The sequence below is a fragment of the Musa acuminata genome, chromosome BXJ1-4 (assembly GCF_036884655.1).
Source record: "Musa acuminata AAA Group cultivar baxijiao chromosome BXJ1-4, Cavendish_Baxijiao_AAA, whole genome shotgun sequence".
NCBI classification, from domain to species: Eukaryota; Viridiplantae; Streptophyta; class Magnoliopsida; order Zingiberales; family Musaceae; genus Musa; species Musa acuminata.
Genome location: NC_088330.1, coordinates 40,219,041 through 40,235,166, shown reverse-complemented (window position 1 = coordinate 40,235,166; position 16,126 = coordinate 40,219,041). Strand labels below are relative to the sequence as shown.

Genomic DNA, 16,126 nt, shown 5'->3' with positions numbered 1-16,126 from the left:
CGCCAGTTTGCTAAACGTTGTGCCTTACCCACCTATCGGTGGCAGACGGTATCTAACAGTAAGGACATGAATCGGTAGCAGATGGAAGAAAATGATGTATAATGGCACTGCAATAGTCCAGTTTCCTTAATAAGCTGGTTTGAGATCACGAACAAACCTGTTGTTTCTGTTCTTTACCCAAGAAGTTGTCGGATTGGCTGATCATAAACAAACTTGCAGTGTTGGAACCAAGAACATCAGGTATGAACAATGGGAATCTGAAATGGATCTGCAAATAAAATCTCAGTTATCATCAATTTCCAAGTCCTGTTGATCCAATCTAAACTTAAGATACAAGACTAACTTAAGACCCAAACTGCAAATACAGCTCACGGCCAAAAATTTATCATCGCATGTTTCCTTCTCGCAAGACGTCGATCATGTCATATATTCTTTTGTCAGCCTTGGACTGGACCTGCATTGATGCAAGTATGCAACAATATCAGAATAAAACCAAAATGACGACTTAATATCTTAAGTTATGGAAAAAGCAATAAGACCTTCTTGAACAGAAAAATGGCAGCATCAATGGTTCCCTCGGCATAGATCGAGCGACCACAGACGTTATGCTGGAACTCAAAAGAAACTCTGCTCCAAGAACCAAATATGAAACACATTATGCAAATGGAGTTGGAGAAGCACTTCAGAATGTAGCTGCTCGAGTCACAGGAAGATTTTATTACGTTTCATCAGGTGATGTGAGATGATACATGTGAAATGCATGACCAGAGAGGTGCTCTTCGGGGACACCCACCATCTCAAGTTGCTTCTTAGGGTCTCTGATCTGTTTAATCTGTTAACCACAGAGTGTATCAAATACATGTCAGCTAGAACCATGACACTTGCTGTCAGATGTGCTGGAAAGAGTCGTCTACAAGTTTAGAAAAACAGTTTTCAGGAAAGCTTGGAAAGAGATGGGTAAAAAATATTATGTCCATGAATTATGTATCTAAAGTTTTCAATAAAACATACATCAAAGCTTAAATATGGAAGAAAAGTTTAATTCAGCCACAAAACAAGTGCTTCAATTCAGAACACTGATTTGCGTCTCTAAAGTGCACTGAGTGTAACCAGCAACTAACACTTTGATCAAAGCATGAATCACAAAGTATGTAGACCCTTATATTAATGTGTGTCTACTGTCCAACTAAAAAAGACGATGCTTCACTATAACTAACCTGCTTCATGTCAAATGTGACACCAAGCTTCTGAAAACATGAAATGACAGCTTTAGCTGTGCCAGAAGTATCCAGTTTGCTCGCTTGGTGCGACTCCATCACCTGTTGATGTGCTAGTTTCAAGATAATTAGTCAAATGTTCTAGATGATGACCATATGCCTCACATCTTGATGACAAACTTAACAAACAGATCCATAATCCCATTATCATTAACTATTTTAGAATTGTGGTTTTTCACAAAGCTTGCATGTCCATAGTGCTTATTGCAATGTCAGAAGCACAAAACATATACTTATTAAAATACAATTGTTGTTTCAATATTTTCAGACAGAGAATTGGCATCAAATTCCATTTTGTATAAAGATACAATTTTTTACCCTTAAATTAACAGTAAAAAAAGGTTATCACAACTTACTGGAAACAAAACTAGAGCAGTTTGATACCCAAATCATGCAGGAGTAAAAAAAAACATCACTATCACATTTAAATATTTCAAATCAAATATTTCACTGTTGACCATAATCTCCATGCACTTCACAATTTGCAAGCATGGATGCAAATTGAAACATCTCAATAGGGCTTGGCTTGCAAATACTTGAAAACCATCACTGCGAACATCGGGATCTCAAATAATGATTAATATGGTGCATACTGACCAGTATTACAGGTCTGATGATGTATTTTTAATTTTTTTCATTGATACCAGATAGTACATACCAGTGTACTGTCCTTACACCGAATAGCATACCAATCCCATAGATAACAAAAACTAGTACAGTACCAAGATTTATAACCTTCATGAACACATTTCTAAGATGAACAGAAAATCATAATTTACACTGGTTAGCAAATTTAACAATCTCTCTCAACACAGGTGGACTGTGAACTAATTCATTATTTGACAACTTGGTTTGGAAATCTGTTTATAATTATCTTGTGAGTTTTTCTATAAAAAAGGTAAAGTAGAATAAACAAGTCATAACAAATTTGTTTACAATTGTAACAACTTACACTTTTCCTAGTTAAACATAAGAGAAACTACCCAGTCCTCTTTCTGTCTTAGTGCAATTTTCCTTTGTGCTCTTGGAAATTGTAACAATGTGAAGATTTTACATATACCTCAAGCGTATAGCCCGAAAATGCTCCAGGAAACTGATCGGCCATGATATCCATGGCTGCAAGAAATGCTACAACCTAATAAAACAAGAAAGACTGAATTATGGGTTAACTATTTTTAGGGATTTTACTAAATAAGTAAATATAAAAGATTGACAACACATCTTTTCAGATAAATTTTGTTAAACACCTGTTTTCCCATTTGCGGAGAGATTACTGCATAAACATTTGCATCTTGGACTGTTTTGTACAACATTTGCCTGTCTCCACCAGTAGTCCCCATAAGAAAAGGGATACCAAGTTTGCAGTAAAGATCAGCATTGACTGCATTATCAAAAAGCAGGTGACATAGTGAGATGAAATCACTCAACTAGTACATAAAATGGAACCATCACAAGAGTCACGAAACAAGAAATAAATGTAACAAAAGACTTCCAGGCCCTCTTAACTCAACAAAAAAGTTAAATTACCACAGCCATAATTCATCCAAGATCAAGCATGTTTCTGTCAGTCAGCTATATGTTCCTTGTGGTATGCCAAAGGCTGATGCAATAATATTGGGCATAATAAAGCTAAAGACTAAAGATTCTATGCTCTAATGAAGAAACGTGTTCTGACTTATGTTCCCATAGGTATCCAGACAAACAGGATTGGAGAGTAGTAACAAAGACATTAACTACTAAAAAAGGAAGTATATAGTATATACCATTCACAGCATCAGGCACTGTATAATCCACCACAATAACATCAGTGAACTCATGAAAGACAGAAGAAAGAACACTTTCTCTTTCAGATGGACCATGTATTTGAATCTCAGTATTGCCTACTTTTAAAGTTCTACCAGGCTTCTCTAAACTACTGAATGACACAGGAACTAACTGAAGTCCAGCAGAAATCGCTGCTTCTGCAACAGCTCTCCCCATTTTTCCAGTGCATCCATTTACCTGTCCAGAGTCATGAGAAGGGAAACCAATCAATCATCAATGTGCATAAGACTTGCTTCCGTCAATGTTTAAGCCTAAAAACTCATATGTTAAGATATTGTGCAAACCAACATGCATATGATCATACTGTTTAAAAAGGCCTAAAATTTGAAGGTAGCAGATAATTCGTATTTCGTAGAAATTTCACCACAGGTATCTTAAGAAGGAGCAAGTGCAACACAGGATTTGGTATTGAGGAGAAGAAAATCATTCTAATGATTATATGAAGAAAATATAGGATATACTCTATTGGCATGTATTTTCACATGTTGATCCTGAAAACATATTGAATGAAAGCATACTGCAAAATGATCCAGCCACGTCAGATTTTGTAAAGGATCAACTTTATGCAAATTTACTCTCACACGTGAAAGGTTGTTTTCACGATTCAACACCATGATTCTCAAGTTGCAAAAGCAGTCTTATCATCAATGAGGAACACCCTCTATTTTTAATAAACATGAATTAATTAAATAATAATAAATTTAACTGCATAGTTTTATATTACCATAGCAAGGATTTAACTGCAAATTGCGAGCATGGAATAAGATCATAATGTCCCAGAATAGTACATGATTTGGCGCAGGGGTCTATCCTAATGGAACACAAGGTGTGCGTGGATTCTGGAAAGGGGTGTATTATCTTTGGCAATACAGGGCACTCAGTGCCAATACCTATGCTGGCATAGTACAGGCCAGCATATAGTTAGCAAACCTACAAAATAAGAGCATCCTATCATTGTTAGAGCATGTTGTGCTAATAAATATGTTATATTAAACCAAGTATTGTGTTAACATCTAACATTTTTTTAAGTGATGGAAGCAACAGGAAGCATCTAATGAAGCATGAAGACTTTAATATGATTACAATATCCATGTCAGACAACTTTACTTGATAGATACTCCCCAACATGTTCAATGCTTCAAATCTTACATAGGACAAATGTATCATCTGCATATGTATTGTTAAGGTAGAGCACAAATGTAGGGCATGTATCTCATCTACATTAAAGCTCATGAACAAGATACATATTTGCAAGATGTATGTATCTTACAATCTTGACATAATATTTATGCCAACAACATCCTAAATGTTTTTATATTTGAATAATTTTTCTTAAAGCTTAATCACATGAATGGTATACAACATCTCATAATATACATATATGACATCGTGGATTGTCTGAGCAGCACAACATATATCTTTATATATATATATATATATATATATATATATATATATATATATATATATATATATATATATAATTACGTAAATATATGACATACATTCATTGATTGTCATGTCCATACATTGTTGTGCTCTATCTTCCCTAAAATTTGACATCCTGACATACTTGTTCCATTTCACTTGTCCGTGTCCATGCACGATAACCAAAATCTTCCGATTGCCAAAAACAGTGTAAAAGTTTTACCTTACAACCCTCTTTAAGTTTTTCATATGAACACAAAGTTACGGCAACCAAAGTTGCTTCTTTTACAATCAGTCAACCTCAATTGACCAAAACCTTTGAAGGCGTCATCAAATTGAAAGGTAAGGGTCAACTAAAGTTCTTTTAGTGAAATCAACCTAAACTATAACAATTCCCCATTATAGCTTCGCAGGATATCGGTTTTAGAACCCTTAAACCCTAACCCCAGAGCACAGTTGTTCGACACACATACCAGTACAGGGAAAGAAAGATTTGGAGGCGCGAAGGCGGGGGACATGTTGGGTGACTCGCTCGTGAGCACGGAGACGACGGAAGAAGGTCGCTGGGGGCTTCGTCGAACTAGGAGTGGGCGCCGGTGCCTGGGGATCGCTAGAGAAAGGGCGGCGATCTGCGGCCGGAACGAGAACATCTTCGGGGATGCCGGGTTCGCTAGAGAAAAGGTGACGTTCTCCGGAAGCAACGAGAACATCTTTGGGGATGCCGGAGGGAGGAGGTGGTGGTTTCGGTGTCTGCTTCCGAAGAGAGAGAGAGAGAGAGGCCGATTAGGCCTCGAGCCGGGAAGTCGAGTCCAATTGGACGCGAGAACATGTCAAATTTGAGCTCATGTTCGACCCGGGTTAACATTCACCCTTTTAACGAACCCAATCCAAACGTGACTTGTTCCGATTGGGTTCGACTAAACAAGTAACCAATATATATATATATATATATATATACTCTTACTTCCAAGTATAAATATGTAATATATACTCTTACTTCCAAGTATAAATATGTAATATATACTCTAATTCCAAGTATAAATATGTAAATATCTAACATAGACAAAAAAAAAAGATTGTTTATAGAAAAATCAAAACCTATATTCATCTCTTACAATTTACAAAAGAAAAAAAAAAGTACAAATGGTTGATCTTCTGAGACAACATAGCTGAAAGTAGATCATATTTGTGCAATTAGTCATTGAAAAGAAATTTACCCCATTTTCACTGTCAAACATGAAGGCAAATCTACTCTGGGAAATCTTGTATTCAAGTTGGAGAATAAAATTACACAACACCTAACCTCAACTTAACAATCAACAAACTCCATAATATAAATAACATAAGTTTGCTTCTTCTTATCACTGTGAAGCTATTTGGATTTTTGCTGTAAGGAAATTGTACAAATAGAAAATAAAAAATTGACAAAAGCACTTGCCCTACTGCCATCGTTTTGGAAGCTTGGATGAAGGCACTGCTACTTGAGTTGTGTTTTTACTGGTACCTGGCATTGTAAGAGAAGCTGATGAGAGAATATAATGCTGCAAAGAACATGACCATTGATGAACATGCAAATGCAAGAGTGTAACATCACCCTTAACTATGTTATGTTTGGTTGAAGATGAGGTTGATAGTCGAAGCCATGAGAACAACCTCTTTGCTTGTGGAGCTATGCATAAATTTTCTTTACTGTTTCATTATTGTTATTTGTCACTGAATCAGAACAAATACCAGCTCGGTATCCTGTTAAGGTTAATATTCATATGTCATGTAAGAATTGCATGTTTATGGTTCCTAGATCACTCAGTAAGAAACATTAACTGAAGATGAATTAAAGTGAAATTATTGGTTTGAAATTCTGATTCATTAATGACAAATATATCAACATGTATTAGGAACCATTCTCTAGGTTAACACAGACTACTTTCAACATAATTTATATGTATATATTTGATATTCAGAACGGGGAGAGAGAGAGAGTTCCATCACAGGAATGAAAACAGTTAGCAGTCATAAACAGATATTCTACAAACGAAACCTACTTACTTGGAGACTTTATGGTATCTCTTAGTCTTGTTCTGGATGCTGGGACTTGTCCAGTCTTCTGCGAAGGTGGCTTAGGTACTGGAGTTGGATTTTTAGGCCTGTATTTAAAATGTAGATACAATTAGTATCTAACATAGTATCTCAAATAATTTAGGCCTACTGTATTTGCAATATCACTGAAAGAATCCATTTTTGCATGACATTGTTGAGTTTTCATATATAATTCATCTTAAAATTTCAGGTTCATACTATTACTTATGTAGTAGCAGTCCATAATTGCCTGATAGCAAACAAGTGGAATTTTATAGCTACATTAGAAAAGTCCATCATGCTCTATTTATTGTAGGAAATGCATGCAAGATTCCTGAGATACTTACTCTTTCTCTTTGGTGATATCTAATGATTTCACTCGTTCAGAGAGGCGATTAAACTCAACGAGACTGCCAGTTGAACCATCTGTTTCTGTTCCCATGGAAAGATCACCATCTGATAGATATTCCTCTGAATCTGCATCACCATTGCCCAAATGCTCAGGATCAGCAGAACTCTGATCTGCTACGACTTTTATGAGCTTTGACTGGCCCAAAATTTCCTTCTGGTGCCTTCTGTCATCTGCGGACAGTTGAGAACCGGATTCAGAATGGTCACCACTCTGCTCTGAGAAGTTCTCATGATCTGAACCCAGTTTCTCATTAGCCACTACCCTTCCATTAGATGACTTCTGTTCTTGTTGAATGGTCCCACCTAGCAATGAAATGCCACAAGGGGAGGAGGATGAATGCCTCAATGAGTTACTATTATGTCGTAATCTAATGTCTTTTAGCTGTTGGAGCTGCTCAATTTCTTCATCTTTCCTTGCAACAATATCTTTAAGTGATGCAATCTGCAAGTAGAAAAAAGAAGAAAACACTGAATCCTAGCAAAATAATTAAAAAGCATCGTTCTGCTGAGAACAAGAAATTGGTATTGAAGCAAAATAAACATCTGGGCAGCAATCATTACACAACTCACATGCTTATATATGCATAATAGAGTTATAGTTCATGGTGAAATATTATATTATCTACTTTCTTCATCTAAATTAGGCATTTCAGATCTTTGTATGATTAGTCAGAGATGAAAATCAATGGCCCTTCCTGGACTCCTTCAAAAGTCATCAATTTTGTTTTGGGAACTCCATAGTATATTTGCATAAGACATTGATATGAAACACATATAACAATCAAATTTTAAACTTGTCGTTAGACATTCTCCAAGGAAATGGCCTCAAAAAAATTAATGAACCTTCAAAGTGTAAGCAAGAGACTTTGTTTAGAACATTTCGAATCTATGCTGAAAACTCACCAATTCATAGATGCAAGACCTTTCTTAGTGGTGCTTCACGAATTCTAGATATACATAGGTCACTCAACCAGATCTGGGGTTTCTTTTGTCTCCACTTAAAAATTAAAAATACTATTAGAGCTAGCTCTGCTAAAAGTTAAGGTCTTCCACATTTCCATTGAAGGCTTTGCATGGTGAAGAAATTTAGAAAACCTAAGAGGCTAAGAAACATTTTGAACCTATTATCTCATTTCATCTGTAATTAATTAATTGTAGCATTTGTTAGAGAGTGTAAAAGACAAAATGTGTGTATATAATGAACAGGAATAGAATGAATCATTAAATTATCATAAAATTGAAAAACGAAAAATATAAAATGACTAGCACAAAGAACCTGTTCCATCAAATCTCTTATATCTTTCCCTTCTTTTTGACTCTTTGCAGCACCCAGCTCCACTCCAGATACCCTTTCAGCAAATTTTAAGGTACTCGAAGTCTCAGAATAAGATCCTATATCTGGATTTATCTGTACAAACATAAGTGTCTTAGCATGTCCACCTGCATAATAAAGAATGAAAAATCTCATGTCTATTTTTAGTGAAAAAAGACCAATTGAAGGGGAGGGTTTCATTAAATAAAGCTCATCTTAAACTGAAACAAATAAAGCAAATGCCATTTAAAAGAATGTAGATGGGTACCTAAAGAACTTTGCAACACTTGAGTCAGTTTGCTATTTCTGTATGGCACATGAGCACTTTTTTGTGATAGAGCATATATAACATCTCCAAGAGCAGACAAAGATTTGTTGATATGTTGTGCTTCCTTAAGTCTATCTCCTGTAACTTCGGAGCGATCAACTCTCTCACTTCCAGCAAGATCTACCAGATGAAGAGAGCCTCGCAAAGTAGCTCCAGTTTTCAAATCCATCCCTCGAACATGAACTGTCACAATGCTGTAAAAGAAAGGTAATGTAATACCAGATGACATAATGCAGCGAAAACACAATTGCATATAGATGACAAAATTTAAACCTGTGTGACCGGCTACTCCTTTCATTGAGAGCAGTAGCACCCACAGCCCTATTACTGTGTCCTATATGCATCAACTCTAGTACATCAGAAGTTGATTTAACAGGAAGCATACTTGCATCAGGGACAGCAAGTCCATTGGGCAGTGAATTACTCAAAATCCCAAGTGTGTGCAAGTTAAAGGGAAACAGCAGGTATAATCTATTCCACATAGAAGCTGGGATAACATGAGTTTGGTTAAATTTGAAATCATAAATCTCTGTAACAAAAGAATAGAGCATATTACTTGGAATAGAAGGAAACAAAGGAACTATAATCACACAGAAAAAAACATTAGAATGAAAATTCAAGAACAAGATTAGATTTCAATGAACCTTGATACTATGATAGAACAATAATAGAATGAAAAAAACTGTGGAGAAAAGGATATTTCTTTTGTGTGCCATCACTTGCAAGCAGATCACGGACTTGTTCGTTATATATTTCAACCATCTGGACACACACTTCATATACGTAGGCATCTCTCCTATTCCAAGATATATGAAATAGATCATTTAGGGCTCGGTAATTGACACCCCACTCCTTTTCAGTTCCCGAGTGTGGTCCAGTCTGAAACAAGACTTTCATCATGTTATGAGGATGAAATAAGATGTGGAAAACATAATTTGAAATAGCTAAATATATAAAAATATAAACAATGATCACCATGGTGTACGTTTTTCCTGATCCAGTCTGACCATATGCAAAAATGCATACATTATAACCATCAAGAACTGATCGGACTAGGGGTTGAATGTCCATGAAGACTTCCTCTATTACAGCATCAGAAAAGAAGTTGCTTAGCAATCGATAAAACAAATGCAAAATACCTACTATGGTTGAACTGTCCTAGTCAAATAACAAATTTTATTGCCATTTCATTCAAATAAATGCCATAAACAACAAAAGAAAAAGGAAACTAAAAAGCTAGAGATTTTAACAGATGTATGATAACCTTGAGTGGCAGCTGGACCAAAGACCTTATTGAACTTGAACATCCGCTGTACATCTTTTCCCTGTTTGGAGGGATTTGCAATAAGAAGCTCACCATTGTCACCAATATACTCTGTGGTAGTCTGTTTTACATTTTCCCCAGGAAGAAATGGTCTTATTCGGCAATAAACTCTAATATTTCCTACACAGAAGACATTAGCCAGAGCCAAGATGTAACTATGTGCTAAAACTATAATATCACATGATGACAATTAAATGTTAAATGGACACCTCTTAGTTCCTGAACCTCATTGTACAATCTCCTGTTTTCTGCAAGGACGGTATGATAATTCTCTGCTGCATCAGTCAGTAATTTCAGTTGTTTCCCTGCACAGAAGAATACAATGCATGTCTAAAGAGGTACTGAAATTTTAGTTAAAATGTAGTATCAGCAAAACATGTCTTACCAAATCTGGTAAATTCTTCACACCATTTCTTTTGTGTAATTCTGACTTCATGCTTTATGGAATTGGAAGATGACCTCAACTCCTGGAAGAAACACTAATGCTCAGTCTTGAGCATCATATGAGGAACAACTTACAACAAGCTTGAGCGTGATATACCTGCACTGATTGCAGTTGAAGATCTATAAAACTCTGAAGAACAAGTTCCCTTTGATTCCAATTCTGAAATTTAGATTCAGAAATTGTCCCTAACTCTTCTATTCTCCTTTGTGATTCTGCCAAATAAGATTTAGCATCTTTTAGCTTTTGCTCCAACTTTGTTTGATACTCCTTGGCCTTAGTTTCCATTTGCTGAAATTGCTCTTCATATGTTCTTTTTATTATTTCCAACTCCTGCTTAAGTTCTGAAATTATCTGGTCAGTTTTTTCCTTTTCCTTTGTTAGCCTAGCCATATCTTCTTCACCAAGTTTGTTTCTCTCTTCAATTTTTTGCTTTTCTGTCTGCAAAAGAACAATAATCAATATCAAACATGTGAATACAATTTGTTCCAAAAATGATGGGAAGTCCTTGGTCAGGCTCAATACAGCCACTAACACACTTCAACCTAAACACTATTGTGTTTTGACCTTTGCTAATTTACTAGATCACATCAAAAAGTCTATTGGTTGTTAGTTCTGGTTTCTTTCAACTCATTATCTGTTATATATGTTCATTACAGTTCGTCCAGATTTTTTGTATCTCAATTCATTTACCTCATTAGGAAAATCGAAACTGTAGCACTAAGAAAAGGAAAAGGCTGCAGTGACAGGATTCACATTCGCTGGGGCAGGAGCATACATCTATCTTCATATTGGAGTTTTATGGACAACAATATCATTGGTGATCTTTACTAATAAGGCTTGCCTCTATATGGAAGGCCAATAACATCTGCTGCTCAAAAACAGCACTCTGCAAATACTTGATGTCATAAAACTCACCAAGTATGTTATGAAATCACTAATAAAACATCATTAGCAATCAAAGAATAACAAATGTTTCACGCTTGTAATGCAGAAGTATCCATGTAAGAATAGCGTTGAAGTAAATTGATGATAAATCAATTCAGATAAGAAGCTAATTGCATCAACATACCAATGACAGCACCATACAGAACATGGCACATATCAATGGGACGTAATGTTAGTTTTCATCTGAGATGGGCTATACTATGGCAAGTGAACCATTTCTATTGATACATTTCATATTACACTATTTGTTACCATTTACTGATAAATTATTTTTATTGGAGTGAAATGTGGTGGATATTGTATTGTTCTACAAGTACTGAAGTTTGAGTTAATTTCTGTATACTAATAGAATTAATATCTAGATTTCACTTTTTTTAATGAAACAGAAATGTTGCTTACAATGGAACTGATGAATTATGACTATTGGTTTTTCTATGGTTATGAAGGCATTATCCATCAGAATATATCAACCATGAAGATTTGGTTAAACTATAGAAGATGTGTCCAAAAAGAATTCAGGGATCCTTGCTACATAAATGAAGTCAATCGGGAAACTACCTCTAAAGAGTTCATGACCAAAATTATTATTATATAGATTAGTCCATCGGTCATATACATGTCCCAAAGAGTGCCAAAATCAGTGAATATCACCTTATTTTGATTTAAATGACATACAAATTCCTGAAGCCATTCTCAAAGTCACTTTTGCAGCCTTGTGAAATCATTAAAATTACAGGCAAACAAAAGATGGGAAAATAAAGACATAATCTGCAGAATAATAGCCTTATGAGTTGAATAGATTGCAGTTTTGTTAAGAAACAGACCTTTAGCAGGTGGAGCTGGTTCATAGCTATCTGAAACATAAAGGATGAGAAAAGAACCATTTTATTATGGGATTGAAAGAAGAACATTGTACTCTAAATCCATAGGATATGATTGCTGCATCTACTAAAATTACCTGTGTTTCTTCTTTCGTACCAGTTGCTAGCGTTTCAAGCACCCTAATCCTTGATTGATACTTCTCCTCACGTGCTTTAATGAGATTATTTTGCTACAGAAAAGAGAGTCATAAAATGTTTGAATAGAAATAAATGTAAAATCACCTTGTCTTACATTTCTTATGTGCTCTGCTTGAGTTGAAATACGTCGTTCAATCTCTTGCACAACTTTTCTCAACCAGCATGGCAGACGCTGGGGAAAAGAACAATAAAATCAAAGCTTTAAACAATAAAATCTTTTGTCCTGTTTCTTTGTATGGAACATCAACTGCCAGAATATATTAAAAATTAAGGACTACAGGAAAAGATATCATATAATGAGCACATAATTGGTATAAGGACTACACATTAATACAATAGACCAGCATGTAAGTAAATTCTCTTATACTTGACTACATACTTGAGGTATTTCTCCATTTTTGCTCTCGATGCTTTCATCGACAATGCCATTTATAATACTCAAAAGAGATTGAGTTGGGGCATTCTACAAAAAATATACTTCAATGCTTAACATATAACTATATAAAAGATAGTGAAAACTAAGTGTCTCGATTACAAATTTAAAAGATTACATCTAAACTATTTGATTTCATCGTTTCTGAGAGCTTAGCTGGAGGAAGATCATAATAATGCCCTTGTTTCAATTGGAAAACCTCATGGAATTTGTGTCCACCATGATGAAATTGCGGAGATGATGGCTCTGTAAAATGTGGATATAGTAATTAAAGTTTATAAATGAAATTTTATAACTAAATGGCAAAATGTAACTTCTTTGCAGTAAGCAAATAATATCATGAGCACAAGGAATGCTCCAAAACATAGTGTAGTTTGAAAATATTTTCATAGCAGAGAGGAGAATAGATTTGCTTCTAAAGAATATAACAGATCTACGCTTCCACAAAAAGGTGTGTAGCATCACTTGCATTATATACATATATATGTATATATATATATATATATATATATATATACATATATACATATGTATGTTTGTATGTATGTATGTATATGTGTGTGTGTGTGACAAAATTTTCATTTGTACTTTACTGCCAGTAAAAGTTGAGATAATTGAGACATTAAAATACAAATGTTCGTTAAACAAGAGAGGAGTACTTTGAAAAACTTCTTCATATTCAAACAGGACCATCACTTGGTCTACAAAGTACCTATCATGCTAATATCGATTGAAGCCTCCACGGTATCTCATTGAAGTATATGAGCCTAGATTAGAAGGAAACCATATAATTACATACAAGTAGCATAGGATCCGTCACAAGTTTCATATAGGAATTACAAAAGGCTTTACCATTAAGATCTTTGAGAAAGAAGATTTTGGTGTGACACAGCTAAAGCCCAGTAGTATCATGACATAGTGTGAAGAAAGGTAACAGAAAATTTTTGGCATGTTTGCTGTCTAAGAGCTTTTTTAGTTGGCCCCTTATCACTATAGCTTGTTTGCAACGCCAGAACAATGTGGATAAACAACATTAAGTTCACTTGCAGAAGTTCATACGAAAAATATATGTGCAGAATAAATTTCCAAACTTTTCCCACTGACACTCAACCTCACCATCCCACTTCTTATATTGTCACCTATATGAAAATATCTTTAGCCAAATCAGAAATGACATTTTGACCTCTTTTCTCTTTAGTCGATAATCCGACCAGAACCATGACAATGAGCTCAATAGCATATTCAATTTCCAGAGATTTCTAAATCAATAACATGATCGTATGGATACTATAGGAAACCTCTATGATGAAAATTAAGGTCTATAGTCTATGAACAAGAATTGCAACAAAAGAACAAGTAATGAGAATTATTTCAAAATTTCTGTAGTACAGGCTACATATAACAAGACTCTACTGGGAGCCCAGAAATAGACCAATTACTCATACAAACAACATTACAAATCATGTAAAAGTTACATATAAGTCTACGTGAATTTGTACCACGTTATATAAGGGAAGATCCATTATCAGGTGAGATAGATGAGCAATAAGAACAATTAACATACCTGACATGGCCGAACTTGGCAGCACATGTTGTAACCTCGAACCTTGAAAGCTATGTCTTCTCTCCTCTCCTAAGACAACAGAGTTCTGGCCATTCAGAATGCTATCTCCTCTCAAAGCACCCAGTGGATCAGTCCTTATAGTTTCAAGAGCTTTCCAGCTCATTCTTGCTTCACCTACGCTCTTAACCGGTGGGTTCATGTCCTTGTCCTCCCCAAGGTCAGAGAGGAGGTGATCCTTGAGAGACCAAAGGCAGTATACTACCGAAGAGACAGGTCCCTGCATGCCACACTTAATTCAACAGCTGAGGAGTAACACCGACACTAATTTCTTGGGAAAGATATGATTCTCTACCCAGTTACCTGTTCCAGATCGGATACATTGAAGCCCGGCAATCCCATCTGCTCTACAGCTGAAATAAACCTCCTTATGTTTTCCGATCTGCTCTCGGATCTCGATGCATAAGTTTCATTCCTGATCTGCAACCGAAGTTCAAATCAAGACTAAAAAGAGAATCCCCCATTAAGACCAAACGTCAAACAGCTACAAGTATAATTGTCAGTAGTTCAACCTCCTCCGAGTAGCCAGGACTGAACCTCGTCATGATGCCGCACAAGAGAGCTCCGTCGGACAACCGAGCTCGGAGTTCCTCCTCGTACGCTTCGAGCGGCATGTTAAGGCCGGGGAACAAACCGTTCAGCCATTCAATCACTTCCGACCTCCTCTTAGCTGATCAATTCCAAGATCTAAGAAAGAAAGAAATGCTAAAAAGAACAACATGAAGATTCAAAACGCGAGATGCAGGTCTCGCCTGTCTCGGCGTCGATGTTTAGACCAGCCATCCCTTGTCGCGCCCAGTCTTCGCCCCGACAGCTCGCCGGGCTGTCCCCGTTCGGCATCTCGAGCAAGGCACCGAGCTTCATGGTGACCGGACGACTCGACGCCACTGTCGGAAAGGAGAGCGGGGGTGACGCGGCAACAAGGGACAAGGGGAGGGCATCGCTTGCAAGAGTTCTTGAAGCCGCGAAACCTTTCCGAACTTTGAGGCTGGCACGTTCCTCCTCCAATTATTTCTCCTTTTCTTTCAGATGCAATCCATGGCATCTGCCTCCTTTTACGTGACGTCTGCCGTTGTTCGTGCCAACGGCAACACAGCGATCAATGCCGCCATGATGGCAGTTGGTTAGCTATGACTGGCATGCACGTTCTGGAGTGAGTGACGGAACGTCTTCCTCCCGACTCGCGCCCTGTGAGGAGCATTTGGAAGGAACTCTGCAGCACCATTGCTAGCTACAATCTGCCATTAAAGCCCCATCGATGAAATCGGAAGAGGAGGCCGAGAGTGGTAAATCGGTGCCATGTTCCTCTTCTTCGAATTAATGTCCCCTGAAATAATAGCTTGATTTGTGATCGAGTCAATCTCCTAAACTCGAACCCGACCGATTTATCGATCTGGTTATTTGAGTCAACCCGTTTGAGCCGATCACATCTTATGTTTGATCGGTGGGAATATATCTTGCTGGGTCTAATTATTATATGGGCCTGGGTCTAATTATCGTTGGGATCATGCGGTCTTCTCCATGGAAAAGATGAACAAGAAAGGAAGAGTGGATGATTAGCGTAGTAATACGTGGGAAGCATTCTCGGTTGATGCGGGTGTAGAACTGCTCTACTCGCTGGGGTCAATCGAAGAGGATAAGGTTTCGAATGGAGAGGATGAATCCTGCTGGTTCACCTCACTG

The 16,126-nt window shown here is 36.6% G+C and overlaps 1 protein-coding gene and 1 pseudogene across 1 annotated transcript; both read right to left on the bottom strand.

The window, feature by feature from the left end:
• Nucleotides 1-243: 243 nt before the first annotated feature.
• LOC103982716 (probable 4-hydroxy-tetrahydrodipicolinate reductase 1, chloroplastic) lies at nt 244-5,347 on the bottom strand (annotated as a pseudogene).
• Nucleotides 5,348-5,714: 367 nt separating this feature from the next.
• On the bottom strand, nt 5,715-16,067 carry LOC103982715 (kinesin-like protein KIN-14C). The gene is made up of 21 exons (XM_009399709.3): nt 15,196-16,067; nt 14,956-15,113; nt 14,747-14,863; nt 14,387-14,663; nt 12,941-13,068; nt 12,769-12,852; nt 12,484-12,561; nt 12,329-12,421; nt 12,195-12,224; nt 10,522-10,863; nt 10,366-10,447; nt 10,190-10,285; nt 9,921-10,100; nt 9,632-9,738; nt 9,357-9,535; nt 8,930-9,094; nt 8,597-8,850; nt 8,293-8,456; nt 6,953-7,458; nt 6,576-6,673; nt 5,715-6,033 (listed from the first exon to the last, which is right to left on the bottom strand). Exons 1-21 carry the CDS (start codon nt 15,305-15,307, stop codon nt 5,969-5,971), a joined length of 3,315 nt encoding a protein of 1,104 aa, XP_009397984.2. The 5' UTR covers nt 15,308-16,067; the 3' UTR covers nt 5,715-5,968.
• Nucleotides 16,068-16,126: the final 59 nt, after the last annotated feature.